Source organism: Lolium perenne, chromosome 4, assembly GCF_019359855.2.
Source record: "Lolium perenne isolate Kyuss_39 chromosome 4, Kyuss_2.0, whole genome shotgun sequence".
Taxonomy (NCBI): Eukaryota; Viridiplantae; Streptophyta; class Magnoliopsida; order Poales; family Poaceae; genus Lolium; species Lolium perenne.
Genome location: NC_067247.2, coordinates 373577193 through 373591326, shown reverse-complemented (window position 1 = coordinate 373591326; position 14134 = coordinate 373577193). Strand labels below are relative to the sequence as shown.

At 48.6% G+C, this 14134-nt stretch overlaps 1 protein-coding gene across 1 annotated transcript; it reads right to left on the bottom strand.

Annotated features, from left to right (window-relative positions):
• Positions 1-6492: 6492 nt before the first annotated feature.
• LOC127325697 (protein NRT1/ PTR FAMILY 5.2) lies at positions 6493-13220 on the bottom strand. Its single transcript, XM_051352509.2, has 3 exons — positions 12927-13220; positions 12603-12820; positions 6493-8050 (listed from the first exon to the last, which is right to left on the bottom strand). Exons 1-3 carry the CDS (start codon positions 13081-13083, stop codon positions 6605-6607), a joined length of 1821 nt encoding a protein of 606 aa, XP_051208469.1. The 5' UTR covers positions 13084-13220; the 3' UTR covers positions 6493-6604.
• Between the last annotated feature and the right edge of the window lie 914 nt (positions 13221-14134).

Here is a 14134-nt window from a genome sequence, read left to right as displayed (position 1 = left end):
GGCAGCTTCCCGCAGCTTGCCGAGCTTCTCCCTTTAGGCCTTGTTTGGTACTAGTGTTTTAGTGGGAATTAGTGGGGATAATACTCTAGAGTATTGGGTGAATCACTTTTGTCACCCAATCCCCACAAAACCCCAACCCCAATCCACTAGGTAGGGGTAGAGTATTGGGGATTGAAAAAATTACACTAAAATTTGGGGAAAAGTGGGATAAGTGGGGATTAAACTCCCTCATACTCTAGCACCAAACATGTACTGGGGATAAGTGGGGATTTGAAGTTTGGAACGGATTATCCCCGCTAATTCCCACTAAAACTCTAGTACCAAACAGACCCTTATGAAAATTCGTTTTCCTCGAATTACCCTGCGAACGAACTGTTATTTACATATGCCCTCCCACTTCTCCTCTTAGAACGAACTGTTCTTCTCGACCAGTCAACCCGGATAAAAAATAATGCACCAGAGCTCGATGTGGACATGGTTTCCTCCATCCCGCGGACCAGCCGCCGCCGCTCCCCGGCAGGAGTAGGACCAATTCTCCCGATTGCATCCCCTCCGCACTCCATTCCCGGCTAGCCCCAGGAGGTTGGCCTCGCGGCCCCGGAGCCGCCTACCCGAGCTCGCCCTAGCGCCGCCTCCATCGATCTTGCGGTCTCGCCTGCGCGTCTGGTCGCGGAGTTCGCTCCAAGGGCTGTAGGATAGAGCGCGCGGCAGAGCTCCTCCTGCACCGGCACTCCCTTCCCCGCCAGATCTTGCTCCCTCCAATCCAGCTCCACTGTGGGGTCCTCCGCTGCCATTGACCAGAATTTATTTTAATTGTATGGTCATCGTGGAGAGCATGAATCAAGATATGGCAATTATCGTTGCCTTTGCGGTCTAGTTTTATCGAACAATATATGTTAAATATCACAGTATGGCGATTCAAGGGCATTGTAGACTATTCATAAGACAACTCAAAAATTAAACTCAAACAACAGAAGCCTAAAAGAACTGGCCTGCAGTTTCTTAGAAGCTTATTTCCACTGCAGTTTATCTATGGCAGCTAAGCTTAAGCTGTTTTTGCATAAGCCCCAGCCCTAAAGAACTGGCCCTAAAGCCACAACGGCACCAAACAAAGTCATACAACACATGCACACCAGTGCAGCACACTCACAGAAACAATAATAACGAAGGGTCTCCGCCCAACCCGACACTCAAGATCCGCAAAGTAACAAGCAAGAACCACCTGGTAGCCCCAACTACAGGGGCGACTCAAACTACGGGTACAAGGGACACAGAAAGATCACGATGACGGTGGTCCCTCCCGGACTGTAGCGTGAAGCGTTTTAATCATGTCTGCTGTCATCTCCAGAGCTGCACGATCGCTCCTCCTAGCCACTGGCCTCCACACCTGGATATACATGTACATTTAATATATCATGCCACTGGCCTCCACACCTGAATATATCATGCACATCCACAAGACCTAATTGCTGCCAAGCATTTCTCACAACCTTGCATTTCCGAAAAATGTGGGCACCATCATCATCCAGTCAACATGGGCAAAGCGCATCACACTCAAGTAAGGCTGGACGTACGGGCCGAGCTTATGGCTCGGCCCGAGCTTTTCTCGGCTCGGCCCGAGTTAAGCTCGGCCCGTGAAACTGGCAGACCGAGCCGAGCCCATTTTTATGGACCGCAGCAGGCTTTTGGCTCGACCGGCTCGGCTCGGGCCAGCCCGTTAGCTCGCTAATTCTTTTTTACGAATTAAGAGGAGGAAGGGAATGAGCTGATTTCTGGCCCGAGAACGGTGAACACCCAAACGTGATGAAATCCATCGAGCGAGAGGGTAGGTCAGACTCGCTCTTTCACATCATGTCATTCTTCAGCGACGCACACACCACGAACGCCGCCGCCACGCGCACGTACACCGCCGCCACGCTCAGGCATGTCGCCGCTCACGCATCAGGCCCCATGCACACCGCCTTCATGACCCTCACCGCCTACCACACAGCGTTGCGCCACTTCGCACCAGCCTGTGGATCCACACCGAAGCCAGTATGCGGCCGCTCGCTGACTCTACCTCCCCTTACGCCCTCGCTGCTTGACATCAGAGCTCGCTCCCGCCTTCACGACCCTTTTCTGCCGCAGACCCCTCCGCACCGTCACCGCCGCTTCCGACGAACGCGGACCTACATGTCAGTGGCCTATGCCGTTTTGGCTCGCGAGCCAGACCGAGCTGCACCGAGCTATCGGCAAGCTCGGGCCGAGCCTGTTTTTCCGACTCGACACTCCAACGAGCCAGCCCGAGCCGAGCCGCAAAAGTGCGAGCCAAAGAGTGGCTCGGACCGAGGCGTGCCAGAGCTGGCTCGTGTCCAGCCTTACACTCAAGCCCTCTTTGTTTTATGTTAACTTTCAGGGTAAGCTATTGTGTGCTAAACGCCATACAAACTGCTGCATTCTCGGAGGTACATGTATCTTCCAAATGGCCTTCCAGAACCGGTTATTTTGGACTGCATTTGAGCTTCTGGCTTGCGGACCATCTTTAAGATTGACATGCAGCTTGTACGCAGATTTCACCGTGAACATGTCGTTATCATCGTACCGCCACGCAATAAAATCTTCAAAATCTTCACGTATCGGCATGGCCAGAATAACTTTTTGCATCTATCCCCCAAAATGTATTTCTCACTAGATCAAAGTCCCGCTGACTAGTGGTTGGATCAATGAGAAGCATCTTCACGTGGCAGCCAAGGATCTGTCCAAATTTTAATATATGTACCATCACCCACACGCCAGTTTGTAAAAACCTTTTTAACATATGCCCTGCCCTGCCCGCGTGCTTTGGAACTACCAGTTTGTAATCTTGTGGAGTACTCAAGTATTAGTATGTGTCTTAAAATTCAGTCCAATAATAAAATGGAACATGGTGTTTTTTCTATTGGATGCATATGCTCCCTTTATTTTAAAATACGTTTTGAACATATTAGAAAGAAAGAATTAAAACCAAAATGTTGCATGTACATCTCAACAGTATGCGTGTGCATAAAGTCGTTTCAGGAAAAAGTGAATTGTTATGTGGCTTGTGCAAAAAAGAAAAATATCGATGCTAAAATAAGGTTTTTTACTAGGCATTTTGTTTGTCTTTTTTGTGCGGGCTACAAAAATTATAATTTTACTATGAAATTATAAGTGATGACATAGAATGTGGACCTATACAGGCTAAAAAATTTCTCCGAATTTTATAATATTTTGATTTTTTTTTTTGGATAAAGGGACCATATGCACCTGGGATCGAAAGTTCATTTCCGTAATAAAATGCTTGAAAAAAGTAGAATGCATTTATCTCCAGCATTGTTCATTGAATTATGAAAATATTATCAAACTTCCATTTACAGACATGCAACATCTTTTACATGAACCTCTATTAGTCTACACCTGAATTCTTAGGTAGAGTTAATCGTTGTGATATTCAAAACTCTAGGGATAACGTCTGCTCTCTGACTTCATCTCCTTTCCTTGAAACATTCACCTCCAGGCTCCAACTCTAGGAAATCCTATTCTTTTCACCATTTATGTCCAGAACCATTCGAGACTTGGGATAGTTAGAGTTTTGTTCTACCAGATTCATGTAATTGTGAGAACCAACCTGAGGTTGGGTGGTTAGAGCATGTCTAGTAGAGCCCCTAAACCCTTAAATCTGTAAAAATAACCGCTTTTTTACAGTTTTTGACGAAAAAATCGCAAAGACTAGAGCCCCTAAAACTGTAAAACTGTAAAAAAATTCCCAGGTCGGACCTGGGAATCCCTTCTTGGCCTGTAGAAACGAGGGTTGGGCAATCCAACCCGTCCCCGACCTGTAAACGTCTGGGACACGCGCGGGAGGGACATTTCAGCTCCCTCTTCCTCCCTCCCCCGATCCCGCCCCCGCCGCCGCCCTCCAGCCCCGCCGCGGCCCGCCTCCGCCGCGCCCCTCCTCCCGCCCCGGCCTCCTCCCGCCCGGCCTCGCCTCCGCCGCGCCCCGCGCACCGGCCGCCCGTCGCCCGCCTCGCCCCGCGCACCGGCCGCCGCCGCCATGGACGCCTCCCCGCCCCGCCCGTGCCGCCGTGGCCGCGCCGCCCGCCCGCCGCTTCGCCCTGGCCCGCCGCCCGCCCGGCGCCCGTCGCTCCCGCCCCACCCCCGCACCGGCCGCCCACCCGCACGTCGCCGCCGTGGTCGCTGCGACCCACGTCGGCGCGAAGCGGCGGCGTGCGGGCATCACCTCGTGCCGGCCGTCGGCCCCGCACCGGCCGTCGCTCCCGCCCCCGCCCCGCACCGGCCGCACCACCCGCACCTCCCCGGGCACGGGCGAAGGTGTCCTCCGGTGGTCCTCGTGCCGCCAAGGCCAAGGCGGCCTCCTCCCCGGCGCCGAGGAAGGCCGTGGCCAAGAGGAGGGCCCCGGCGGCTGCCGCTGGCCGCCGCCGTGCCGCCCGCCCCAGCCGCCCGGAGGTGCCGCCCGCCCCGGCCGCCGTCGTGCCGCCCGCCCGGCCGCCGTGCCGCCCGGCCGCCGCCGCGCCGCCCGCCCCGGCCGCCGTGTCCTTCATGGACATGCTCAATGAGGTGGAGGTGGACATCAACGCTCCACCGCTTGATCCCTATAGGGATGATGATTTGGAGGGAGGAGAGGATGCGGAGGGAGGAGATGAGGAGGAGGATGATGATGATGATGAAGACATCACAGAGATACAAGAGGAGGCGTTCACCCGCGTCCGCTCGTCGAACTACACCGACGCGGAAGATATACTCTTGGTTCGAGCTTGGGCGTCGGTGGGGTTGATGCGGGCACCGGTACCGACCAAACCGGTAAACGGTATTGGCAGCGCATCGAGGACGCCTACCTTAAGATGAAGCCGAAGAGGAGTGGGTTCGCCTCTCGCTCATTCCGGTCGCTTCAAGGCCGGTGGGACTTGATGAAGCCGGCATGTGCGCGTTGGAGTGCCGCCATGGACCAAGTGATGGATGCGCCGCCGAGTGGCACCGTGGAGAGTGACTATGTAAGTTTGCAAACCTCACATCGTATGGTTTCTCTCATGTGTGTTGTATGGTTTCTCTCATGTGTGTTGTGTGTGTTGCTTGGTTTGTAGGAGAAGATTGCCGGCTTGAGGTACAAGGAGATGGCCGGCTCCAAGGGCAAAGAATTCCCATTCAAGCATGTTTGGTCAATTCTTCAAACATATGACAAGTGGAAGTTGAGAGATGATGAAACCGCACCGAAGAAGTCCGCAATGCTTGACATGGATGATCCGGAAGTTGAGGAGAGGAACTTGAACAAGCCCGAGGGAACCAAGAAGGCCAAGCTTAGGGTGAAGATGGAAGGAGAGGCGGCTAGCCTAAGGGAGAAGATGGATCATATGATGAAGGCAAGAGAGGCTTTGGCAACCAAGACGTTGGAGACAAAGCTTCTCATCACCGAGCAAAAGAAGGTGGTCAAGCTTGCACACATTGAAGCAAAGCGTGAGGAGGCAGCCCGCAAGGCCGACTTGGAGGAGAGGATGCTCAAGGTGAAAGAAGCAAAGGTATGGAAAGAACTCATGGTGGAAGAGAAGGAGCACATGATGATGTGCAAGAAAGACATGGATGAAGAGCAATTGCAATGGTGGAAGGAGTACAAGGAGGACATCGCCGAGAGGAAGAGGATGTTCCGAGGGTCCCCTAAACCCGAGAGCAATTGCAATGGTGGAAGAAGCAAAGATATTGTGATGAATATGTGACAGGTTTAGAGGTTGGGGTTGAGGCAAAGAATAGAACCCCTAAACCCTCAAACCCCTAAAACGGAATATTCTGTTACACGGGTTGGGTTTAGGGGTTCTATTCTTTGCCCCTGTTTTTCAACCTGTAAATGTGTCCAAAACTTGCAAATCTCGGCCTGTAAATCCTAGAAAACTTTTACAGTTTTAAGGGTTCTACTAGACATGCTCTTAGGAGGGTGGTTGTACCCCCAGCCCACCAGAGTTCAAACCCCAGGTTTGACATCTGTGTGTCTCATAAAGGCGGAATATTCATTCAGTGGGAGGCGACGTTCCCGTCGACAGCGGGGCGCCTGTGGTGACTTCGTCAATTTCAAGATCCAATCTGTCGGCTCAGTATTTCGAAGGTGCTTATAGGGGTAGGGTGTGCGTGTGTGCGTTCATAGGGGTGAGTGTATGCGCGTGTATGTGAGCGTCTACGTTTGTACTGTGTTTCTTAAAAAAAAAAGATTCATGTAATTGTATCTCGACCCACTCGATATGCATGCCATTTCAATGTGAAACCCGTTTGCCAAACTCGGGCTCTCTGAACCCGAACATTCTGTCAGATAAACCCTGCACTGTGCCGTAATACACAGACGGCAAGATTATCCTAATAGAAGGAGGTGCAGATCAGGCGAGGATCCTTCAGGGAATCCTTGACGCTTTCGCTAACGCAACGGGGTTGTCGATCAATTTCCTAAAATCGACCGTTGTCATTATGTCCGAACTCCAAAGTGGCTGCATACTGTAGCAAAAAGATCTTGTAGTATACCTTAAGCTGCAATAATCTTGTAGGACTAAACATTAATTGTGCACTGTTTTAGTATACAGAGTTTAGCCGGTCAATTAAATCAGGTCGGTCAAGCCACTATCGGCTCCAAGTGAATCTTCTCGTCTGCCTCCCGCTGCACCTTCTTCACGTCCATGTCGACATCGATCGTCTCCGTGGACTCCACCCTGTACCGGTACCTTCGGGCGAGCGCGGCGAAAACCAGGAAGTTGGCGGCGGCGAGCACCGTGAGGAACGCGTAGTAGTAGTCGAGGTGGGAGGCGTTGAGGTTGTTGGTGACCCACGGGTTTCCCCTCTCGCGCGTCACCCGCGACACCAGCGACAGGAGGAAGCTGCTGAAGACGTTGCCGACGCCGTACGCGGTGAGCGAGAGCGCGGTGCCGAGGCTCTTCATGCTCTCGGGTGCCTGGTCGTAGAAGAACTCGATCTTGCCCACCACCAGGAACGCGTCCGCGAGGCCCATCAGCACGAACTGCGGCAGCAGCACGAAGATGGTGAGCGGCAGCGGCGCGTCCGTCGCGTCAAGCCCGTGGCTCCGCGCGTAGCTCAGCCGCCGGCTCTCGATCACGGACGCCGTTGCCATCGTCAGCACCTGGACCGCCAGCCCGATGCCCATCCTCGTCAGGATGCTGATTCCTCTCGGGTTCCTGGTGTACCTCCGCACGGCCTTGACGAAGACCCGATCGTAGAGGGGGACGGCGATGAGCATGGTGAGCGTGACGAACGCGCCGAGGCTGGCCGGCGGGATCTGGAAGGTGCCGGTGCCCATGTGCCGGTCCATGGTCGTGCCCTGCTTCACGAACAGGGTGTTGGTCTGCGCGATCAGCGTGCACGGCACGAACATGGTCACGAGTATCGGGATCAGCTTCACGATCTGCTTCGTCTCCTCCACCTGCGTCACCGTGCACAGGCTCCACTTCGCCGACGACGGGTCATTCACGGCGGCCTTGTTGAGGAATCCCATGGCGTTGGTGGAGTCCATCCTGAACTTGCGCTTCTTCGTGTACGCCTCGAGCTCCAGCTCGTGCAGCTCCTTGGCGTCGGCCGGCACGGGGACACGCCACTTGCGGAGCGCGGCGGCGATCACCTTGCCCATGCGCGTGAACGCGCTGCCCTGCGGCACCTTGTGGCGGTACACGGGCGTGCCGGCGAGGAAGATGCAGATGGAGGCGATGAGGCCGAGGGTGGGGATGCCGTAGCCGACGGACCAGCTGACGTTGTCCTGGAGGTAGACGAGGACCGTGGAGGAGAAGAGGATGCCGACGAAGATGGTGAACATCCACCAGTTGAAGAAGGAGAGCTTGTGGGACCTCTCGCGGGGGTCGAAGTCGTCGAACTGGTCCGCGCCGATCGTCGAGATGTTGGGCTTGGTCCCACCATTGCCGAAGGCGATGATGTACAGGCCGCCGAAGTAGACGCCCACCTGCAGCGCCGACGGCGGCGGGCAGACCTTGCCGTCGCACGACGGCGGCTTCAGAGCTTCCACCGTCACGGACAGCGTTAGCAGCACCATCCCCTGCATCAACACATCCTCGTCATTTTTGTTTTGGCAACTATGTCATTTTAAATTTCTACTCCGTACTAGTCAATGCATGAACATCAGTTTTACTTTGTAATACTATAAAAACATCTGCGTCTGTAATCTTTGGGAAACAATTAGTGCATCGGTCATAAAAATGATACGATGTAATTCTGTATTGGTCATGTTTTGCTGAGAAATGGAGTATTTTTGCCATGATTTGAGGTAATACTCCCTCCTTCAAAAAAAAATAGGATGAATATAGTTTTTAGTCACAGTTAAATTCAAAACAATGAAGATTTGACTCTTCGTGGCAATAATGAATTGGCTTGGTGATTTATGATTTGGAGCAGGGGCTGGTACTACTGCTGCTTCAAAAAATAAATCCCGGTAGCGAGACTTTTATCTTTCGTATTTTTTCTTCTTTTTTTTGGTTGTTAGGGCAATACGTTGCTGCAGAGGCTGGGTGTATTTGGTATTTTTGCGGTATTAATATGTGTTTTTTATCGAAAAATATTAAAATTTGACTAACTATATAGAGAAACATTTTAATATATAAATACCAAATGCACATAAAATGAAAGTGTTTTTCACGATCGAGATTCTAACCATATTGATATAAGACTATGAGTGTAGACATCTTTTTTATATAGTTGAATAAATTTTAAGAAGTTTAACTTTAACCATGCATCATCTTTTCGAAAGGAGGAAATACTTACCATTTAATACCTATGTTTAAATAAGTTTTGTAATTTACATGGACGTCAATGTATTTAGACGTATTTTAATATGTAAATGGATCTATATCTCATTTGGAACGAAGGGAGCAGGAAGCAGGAGTAACTGGGACCATAAATTGTAGTAACTCATATTCGTTTGTTTGTATTTATAGATGAGGACCAATCAAGATTTTTATACCAGGATCAACGCAATAAAATTGCACCAACCACTTACTATTGTTGTCTCTGTTGCACAAACTACTTACTCTTCGTATCTTTTGTAGAAAACATCAACTTTACGTGTAGTTGGTTGCAAAGAGTTCTAAATCTAGGATTAGGCTTGTTAACAACAAATATGACGCCTGGGTCCACGCATAGTGATGATGTGGCACCCAAGTATCATAAACTAACCTTTTTAAATATTTTTTAAAATTTGAAAATTTTCAAATATTCTTAAAATTTAGAAATTATCAAATAAGCGTAACAATATAAATCAAGCCATAGGTATCTTATTTTCTTCTTTAAAGTAAGGGCTAGCTGCAACTGAATAGGCAATCAGCAGAATGTCTTATAAAGCGGACGTCTGGGTTTTGGAAAGTGTCATTAAACCACAGCTTTAGCTCGCGGGTTTGGTTGGTCATGTCCTACTGATATTTACGTCGGTATGATGGCCGGAGGCGGAGGTAAGTTCCAGATGGCAAGTAATTGATGGATTTAAATTATAGCAAACTATTCCAGATTACATGTGTCATATTGTTTCAAATACTAGAAAATTTTCAAAAGTTGGACCCAAGTTTTGGCCATATCTCAAAAAAAAGTGGTGAATACTTTAAACTATTTCAAACTTGTCTAGATTTGTTAGTTTATATTGTTCCATTTATTAGAATATTTTTGTAATTTTTATGGTTTGAAAAAAGGCTAGTTGATGACACACGTGGACGCACATCATCACTAACCGTGGGTTCTGGCTGTCAGATTTGTTGTTAACAAGTCTAATCTTAGATTTAGAGCTCTGTGCAATCAATTACATGTAAAGTTTATGTTTTCTGCAAAAGTTATGAAAAGTATGTGATTTATGTAACACAGACAACAATAGTGAGTAGTTTGTGGTACTGTATTTGAACTCGATGTGACATGAGTTTGGTACCCCTCTATTCCTTTCCCAATTTTGCCCATCCGGCCATCTTGACGAATAAGGTGCTGATAATTGTCAGTACCATACAGATGACATATAGAGCGTGACAAATACAAGGGCCCACTGATCTCGTGCAATGACTTTTGACTTTTGAGACACCCAGGGAACGTTCTCCATTTCCTCGCTCTCGCAATGTCACTGTTTGAAAGAAAAACATTCGTCTTTTATAGTGTGCACTGGTCATACTATCACTATCAGTTTACGATGTTGTTGCAGAGGCTGGGTGTAATTGGTATCTCCACGATATTAATATATGCTCTTTATCGAAAAAAAAAACGAGAGCCAAGTATAGATCCAATGCCCAAAACTCTGGATCAGCGATCAGACTCGGGTGCTCAATCATGTCATGTGTATTTTACCAAGAAGATTTCTATCTTTTCGGGTAATTCTAGCTAGCGAGATGTGCTTTGGTGTCCCCTGCCCCACCACCATTAAAGTTGAAAAGGTAATTTAGCCATGAGGGTATATGCCTATATGGACCTTCCAACAAAGCGATATCGGCAAATCTAACCATCAATTTGTCTACCGATGTCAAAGTTTGGAAGCAAAAAATCCTAGCTTAATTCTCTCTCACCTCAAGTGACTACGTGTACATTTATTTGTGTACTGCTTGAACAATGTATTTACATCGTGTGATATTTTCTGAAGTAGCAACTTATATGAATCTCACAGGCTGCATAAATCGCAATTTAAAATAGACGCTCCTATGATTAAATGAGCTATAATTCAATTCTCATTTATATAAGAATTGCCAAAACCAAAAAAAATTTGGTGTAGGTGATGTATCCATCAACAACCAGCTGCCATTGGTTCTTCATCTAGGCACCATGAGAAATATATTTAAAAAATATTTGTTCATGCATATAAATGGAGTGTGTGGGTGGTTGTTGTGTACATCAATGTGTATTCGTTATTTCTCACAGGAAAATATGAAATATGATACTTTAGTTAATTAGTTACGGGCTAGTTAATCAATTGTGTTCTCCCACGAAAATATGGTACTTGTGTTCCATCTCGCCGCGAGAGTAGTGTGTAATTGTAGGGTCCAACAAGTCTCGTGCACTGAATTGTTATGCGCTTGGTTGTAATGTTATTTCCCTTTTTGTCTTCTCTGGCTTGTTTGTACACTCTTCTTAATTAATAAGATGGAACAAATCATTCACCCCTATTTTGGAAAAAGGTAGATAGAGTGTGCAATCGATGTGTCCCAAAAGTCACGTGCGTAGACTCTCAAGACACCCAAGAATATGAGATATGTTCGCATCTCGTTTCCTCGCTCATGTAATTTCACTGCTCCAAAAGAACATTCTTCTTTTGTTGTGCGTAGTAGTAAAGTGTCACTATCGGTCGAGGAGAACCAAGTATAGTTTGGGTGGCCACGAGGGATCGTCATGTGTATCTTATCAAGACGTCGATTCTCCTTTTGGGATAATGAGCCGTAGGTGGTTGTCTATATATTGACTTCTCGAGGCAGTGTGACTTTGGTCTTAATAACGGCAATGTGTTACAATAATACCGTGTGTGTGTGGTTGTGTATGAGAACATCTACGTTTATAGTTGTATTTTTCTCGGTAAGAGATGAAACATTTAGCACAGCCTATGTTTTAGATTTGGCCTACCAAAAATTTCTTATAACATGGATAACCTTGAACTCTTGAACTAGTGGATCTCGGAAAAATGGCTAGCTTCACGTGCCACCAATAATTCGATTTTGTTTTATGGCCCCTCCAATAATTTGGCGTGGGGATAAATGAATTTGTAATGAAGTAGTATCACTGGATGGGCACGTATGCCTCAAACTGATGTTCACTTGATTAAATTCCTGACGGGGTAAGGGACGGTATGTTCAGTGAGCGTGAGAATGAACTGGCCGGCCAGTTAATCAAAACCCACGTGCATACTCCGAGCACTCCAAGTCTCCAACACGATAGCTCTGGCACACTAGGTCTAGCTAGGTCCACTTCATCAGTCAAAATTCCACGGCTAGCTCCACTAAATGTAGTCAACAAGTACGACCGCACTTCAGACATCTCCGGTGCTCATGATCCGGACAAAATATCTGTCTGGGATGGGGTCGTCGTCCCTCGTCCGTATCCGACCTCTACGCCATACCGGAAACGGGACGGATCAGGTTCGGCGGCTCGTCTACACGTTCAAAATCTACGGTTCTAGCTAGCTCAATCATCGACCTGCCCGCACCAGCCTGAGCTGTCGATCGAGCACCCGCGCCATGCATCGGTCGCGAATTGAAGCATGGACAAGCGTGTGTGTGCTTAATCAATTGATGGGTTAACATAGGTTTAACCGTAACTAGTGTTGTTTGGTGGTTAATCATTAATCGTTCTGCCGATATCGACCTCCGGCCTGCGCGCTCTCTGTTCCGGCCGGCGTCTCTCGGGACATCTACTTGTGCCCAGGATCTAGCCAAGCTAATCGCCCAGCCGCCTCTTACTACCTTGTACGGGAGACAAGTGACATAGACAAGAAGCGTACGTATTGTGCTCATCATTTGCTTAAGAAACTGCTCCTCCTAAAAACTCTCGAAGACTCCGCCGTTCGTGTTTGGCTAAAGACAAATCAAATCAAATCAAGAGAGGGATTTGCTACTGCTCGGGGCGATAGATAAATTAGTTACCATGAAGTAGATGACGGAGCCGACGACGAATGTCCAGTATCGGCCGAGGTAAGCGTCGGCGACGTAGGCGCCGAGCAGGGGCGTGAGGAAGACGGTGCCGGACCAGTTGGTGACGTTGTTGGACGCCTCCACCGTGCCCTGGTGCAGCTTCTCCGTCAGGTAGATCACCAGGTTCGACGCGATCCCGTAGTAGGCCATCCGCTCGAACAGCTCGTACACTACGCAAAGGTCATGCCCAGTTCATGCGTGTTCCATGGCGCCGGCCCTATGCAGAAGCAGAACGACAGAAGCATGACTGAGATGCATTGGTGGTGACCTACGTACCCACGATGAAGGAGCAGGCCGTCCAGCCGCCCCTCTTGGACCGGAGCACGGGGTTGCCGCGGAGGTCCACCGACCCGTCCCGCGTGTACTCCGCCGCCGCGCCTCCCTTCCCGCCGGTGCCGTCCTCCACGGCCAGGCTCCCCTCGGCCACCGCCATTGCTACCTTTGCTGCTGGTAGCAGTGCTCTCTCTAGCTACTGCAGGTATCTTGTCGATCTCACTCCACCCAGCTTCCTCTTCCTCTCATCAGAGCGCTATCCTAATAGCTACTGCTAGCCTGCTTCTAAGTGGCGGCGGGGCCTGTACTTATAGACATGGTCCCAGAAGTAGTACCCCCTTGTAGTCTTGTACATCGACCCAACAGCTGGACAGGATTCGGTGACATTAAACCAGTATGGCACGCTCTGCCATGACCTCTCATCCATCCTACACTCTTCATCTAACGGCTGCAATCAAGCGATCAGAAAATTTTGGTCAATTTGTCTTTTTTGCTGCGTCCAAAATACAAAGTATTTTTGATTGAAACTTTTCGTACTTACAACATGATTCGTTGGCAACATGTACATTTTTTGTTTTGAATTGTTTGATGATTTTCAACAAAAATTGAAAATCATCAAAAAAATCAAAACAAAAAATGTACGTATTGCCAACGAATCATGTTGCAAGTACTGAAAGTTTCAATTAAAATACTTTATATTTTGGGCGCAGCAAAAAAGATAAATTTGGTAAAAAAAAATTGATCGCTTGATTACAGCAGTTAGATGGAAAGTGTAGGGTGGATGGGAGGTCATGGCACAGCGTGCCATGCTATTTTAATGTTACCGAATCCCAATCCCCAATAGCGCCCTACCGCGCGCGTTTACGGATATGCCCTTCACAAGTTGTATTATTGGGCTCCGGCACCGCGGCGTTATCAAGCTGCCTTGATGCTTGTAGCTGACGGTGTGACCAAAGGGGAAATCTTGAATTAAGCTGGTGAGGAGAAAGCGACTCGCGGGCAACTATGCAATTTTTAGACAAATACTTTTCTCGTTTACTTTAAAGAAATATGTGACTATTTTCAGTCGACTGAAAACTAATTTCGTTCCCGATTAGATGATATTGTTAAATCTCAGTGCAACTCATGTTGTAACTTTTTTTTTTTGGAAAGCTTAATATTATAAATTTAGGCAAGCAAGTCGCCTCATTAAAAACCTTCTAACCCCCTTA

Excerpts from the sequence above, each read along its gene's own strand:
- LOC127325697 (XM_051352509.2), bottom strand. The coding sequence starts at position 13,083 with ATGGCGGTGGCCGAGGGGAGCCTGGCCGTGGAGGACGGCACCGGCGGG. Across the intron at positions 12,821-12,926 it reads GGCCTGCTCCTTCATCGTGG|TGTACGAGCTGTTCGAGCGG; the intron begins GTACGTAGGTCA and ends ACCTTTGCGTAG. Across the intron at positions 8,051-12,602 it reads GCTCCGTCATCTACTTCATG|GGGATGGTGCTGCTAACGCT; the intron begins GTAACTAATTTA and ends GTGTTGATGCAG.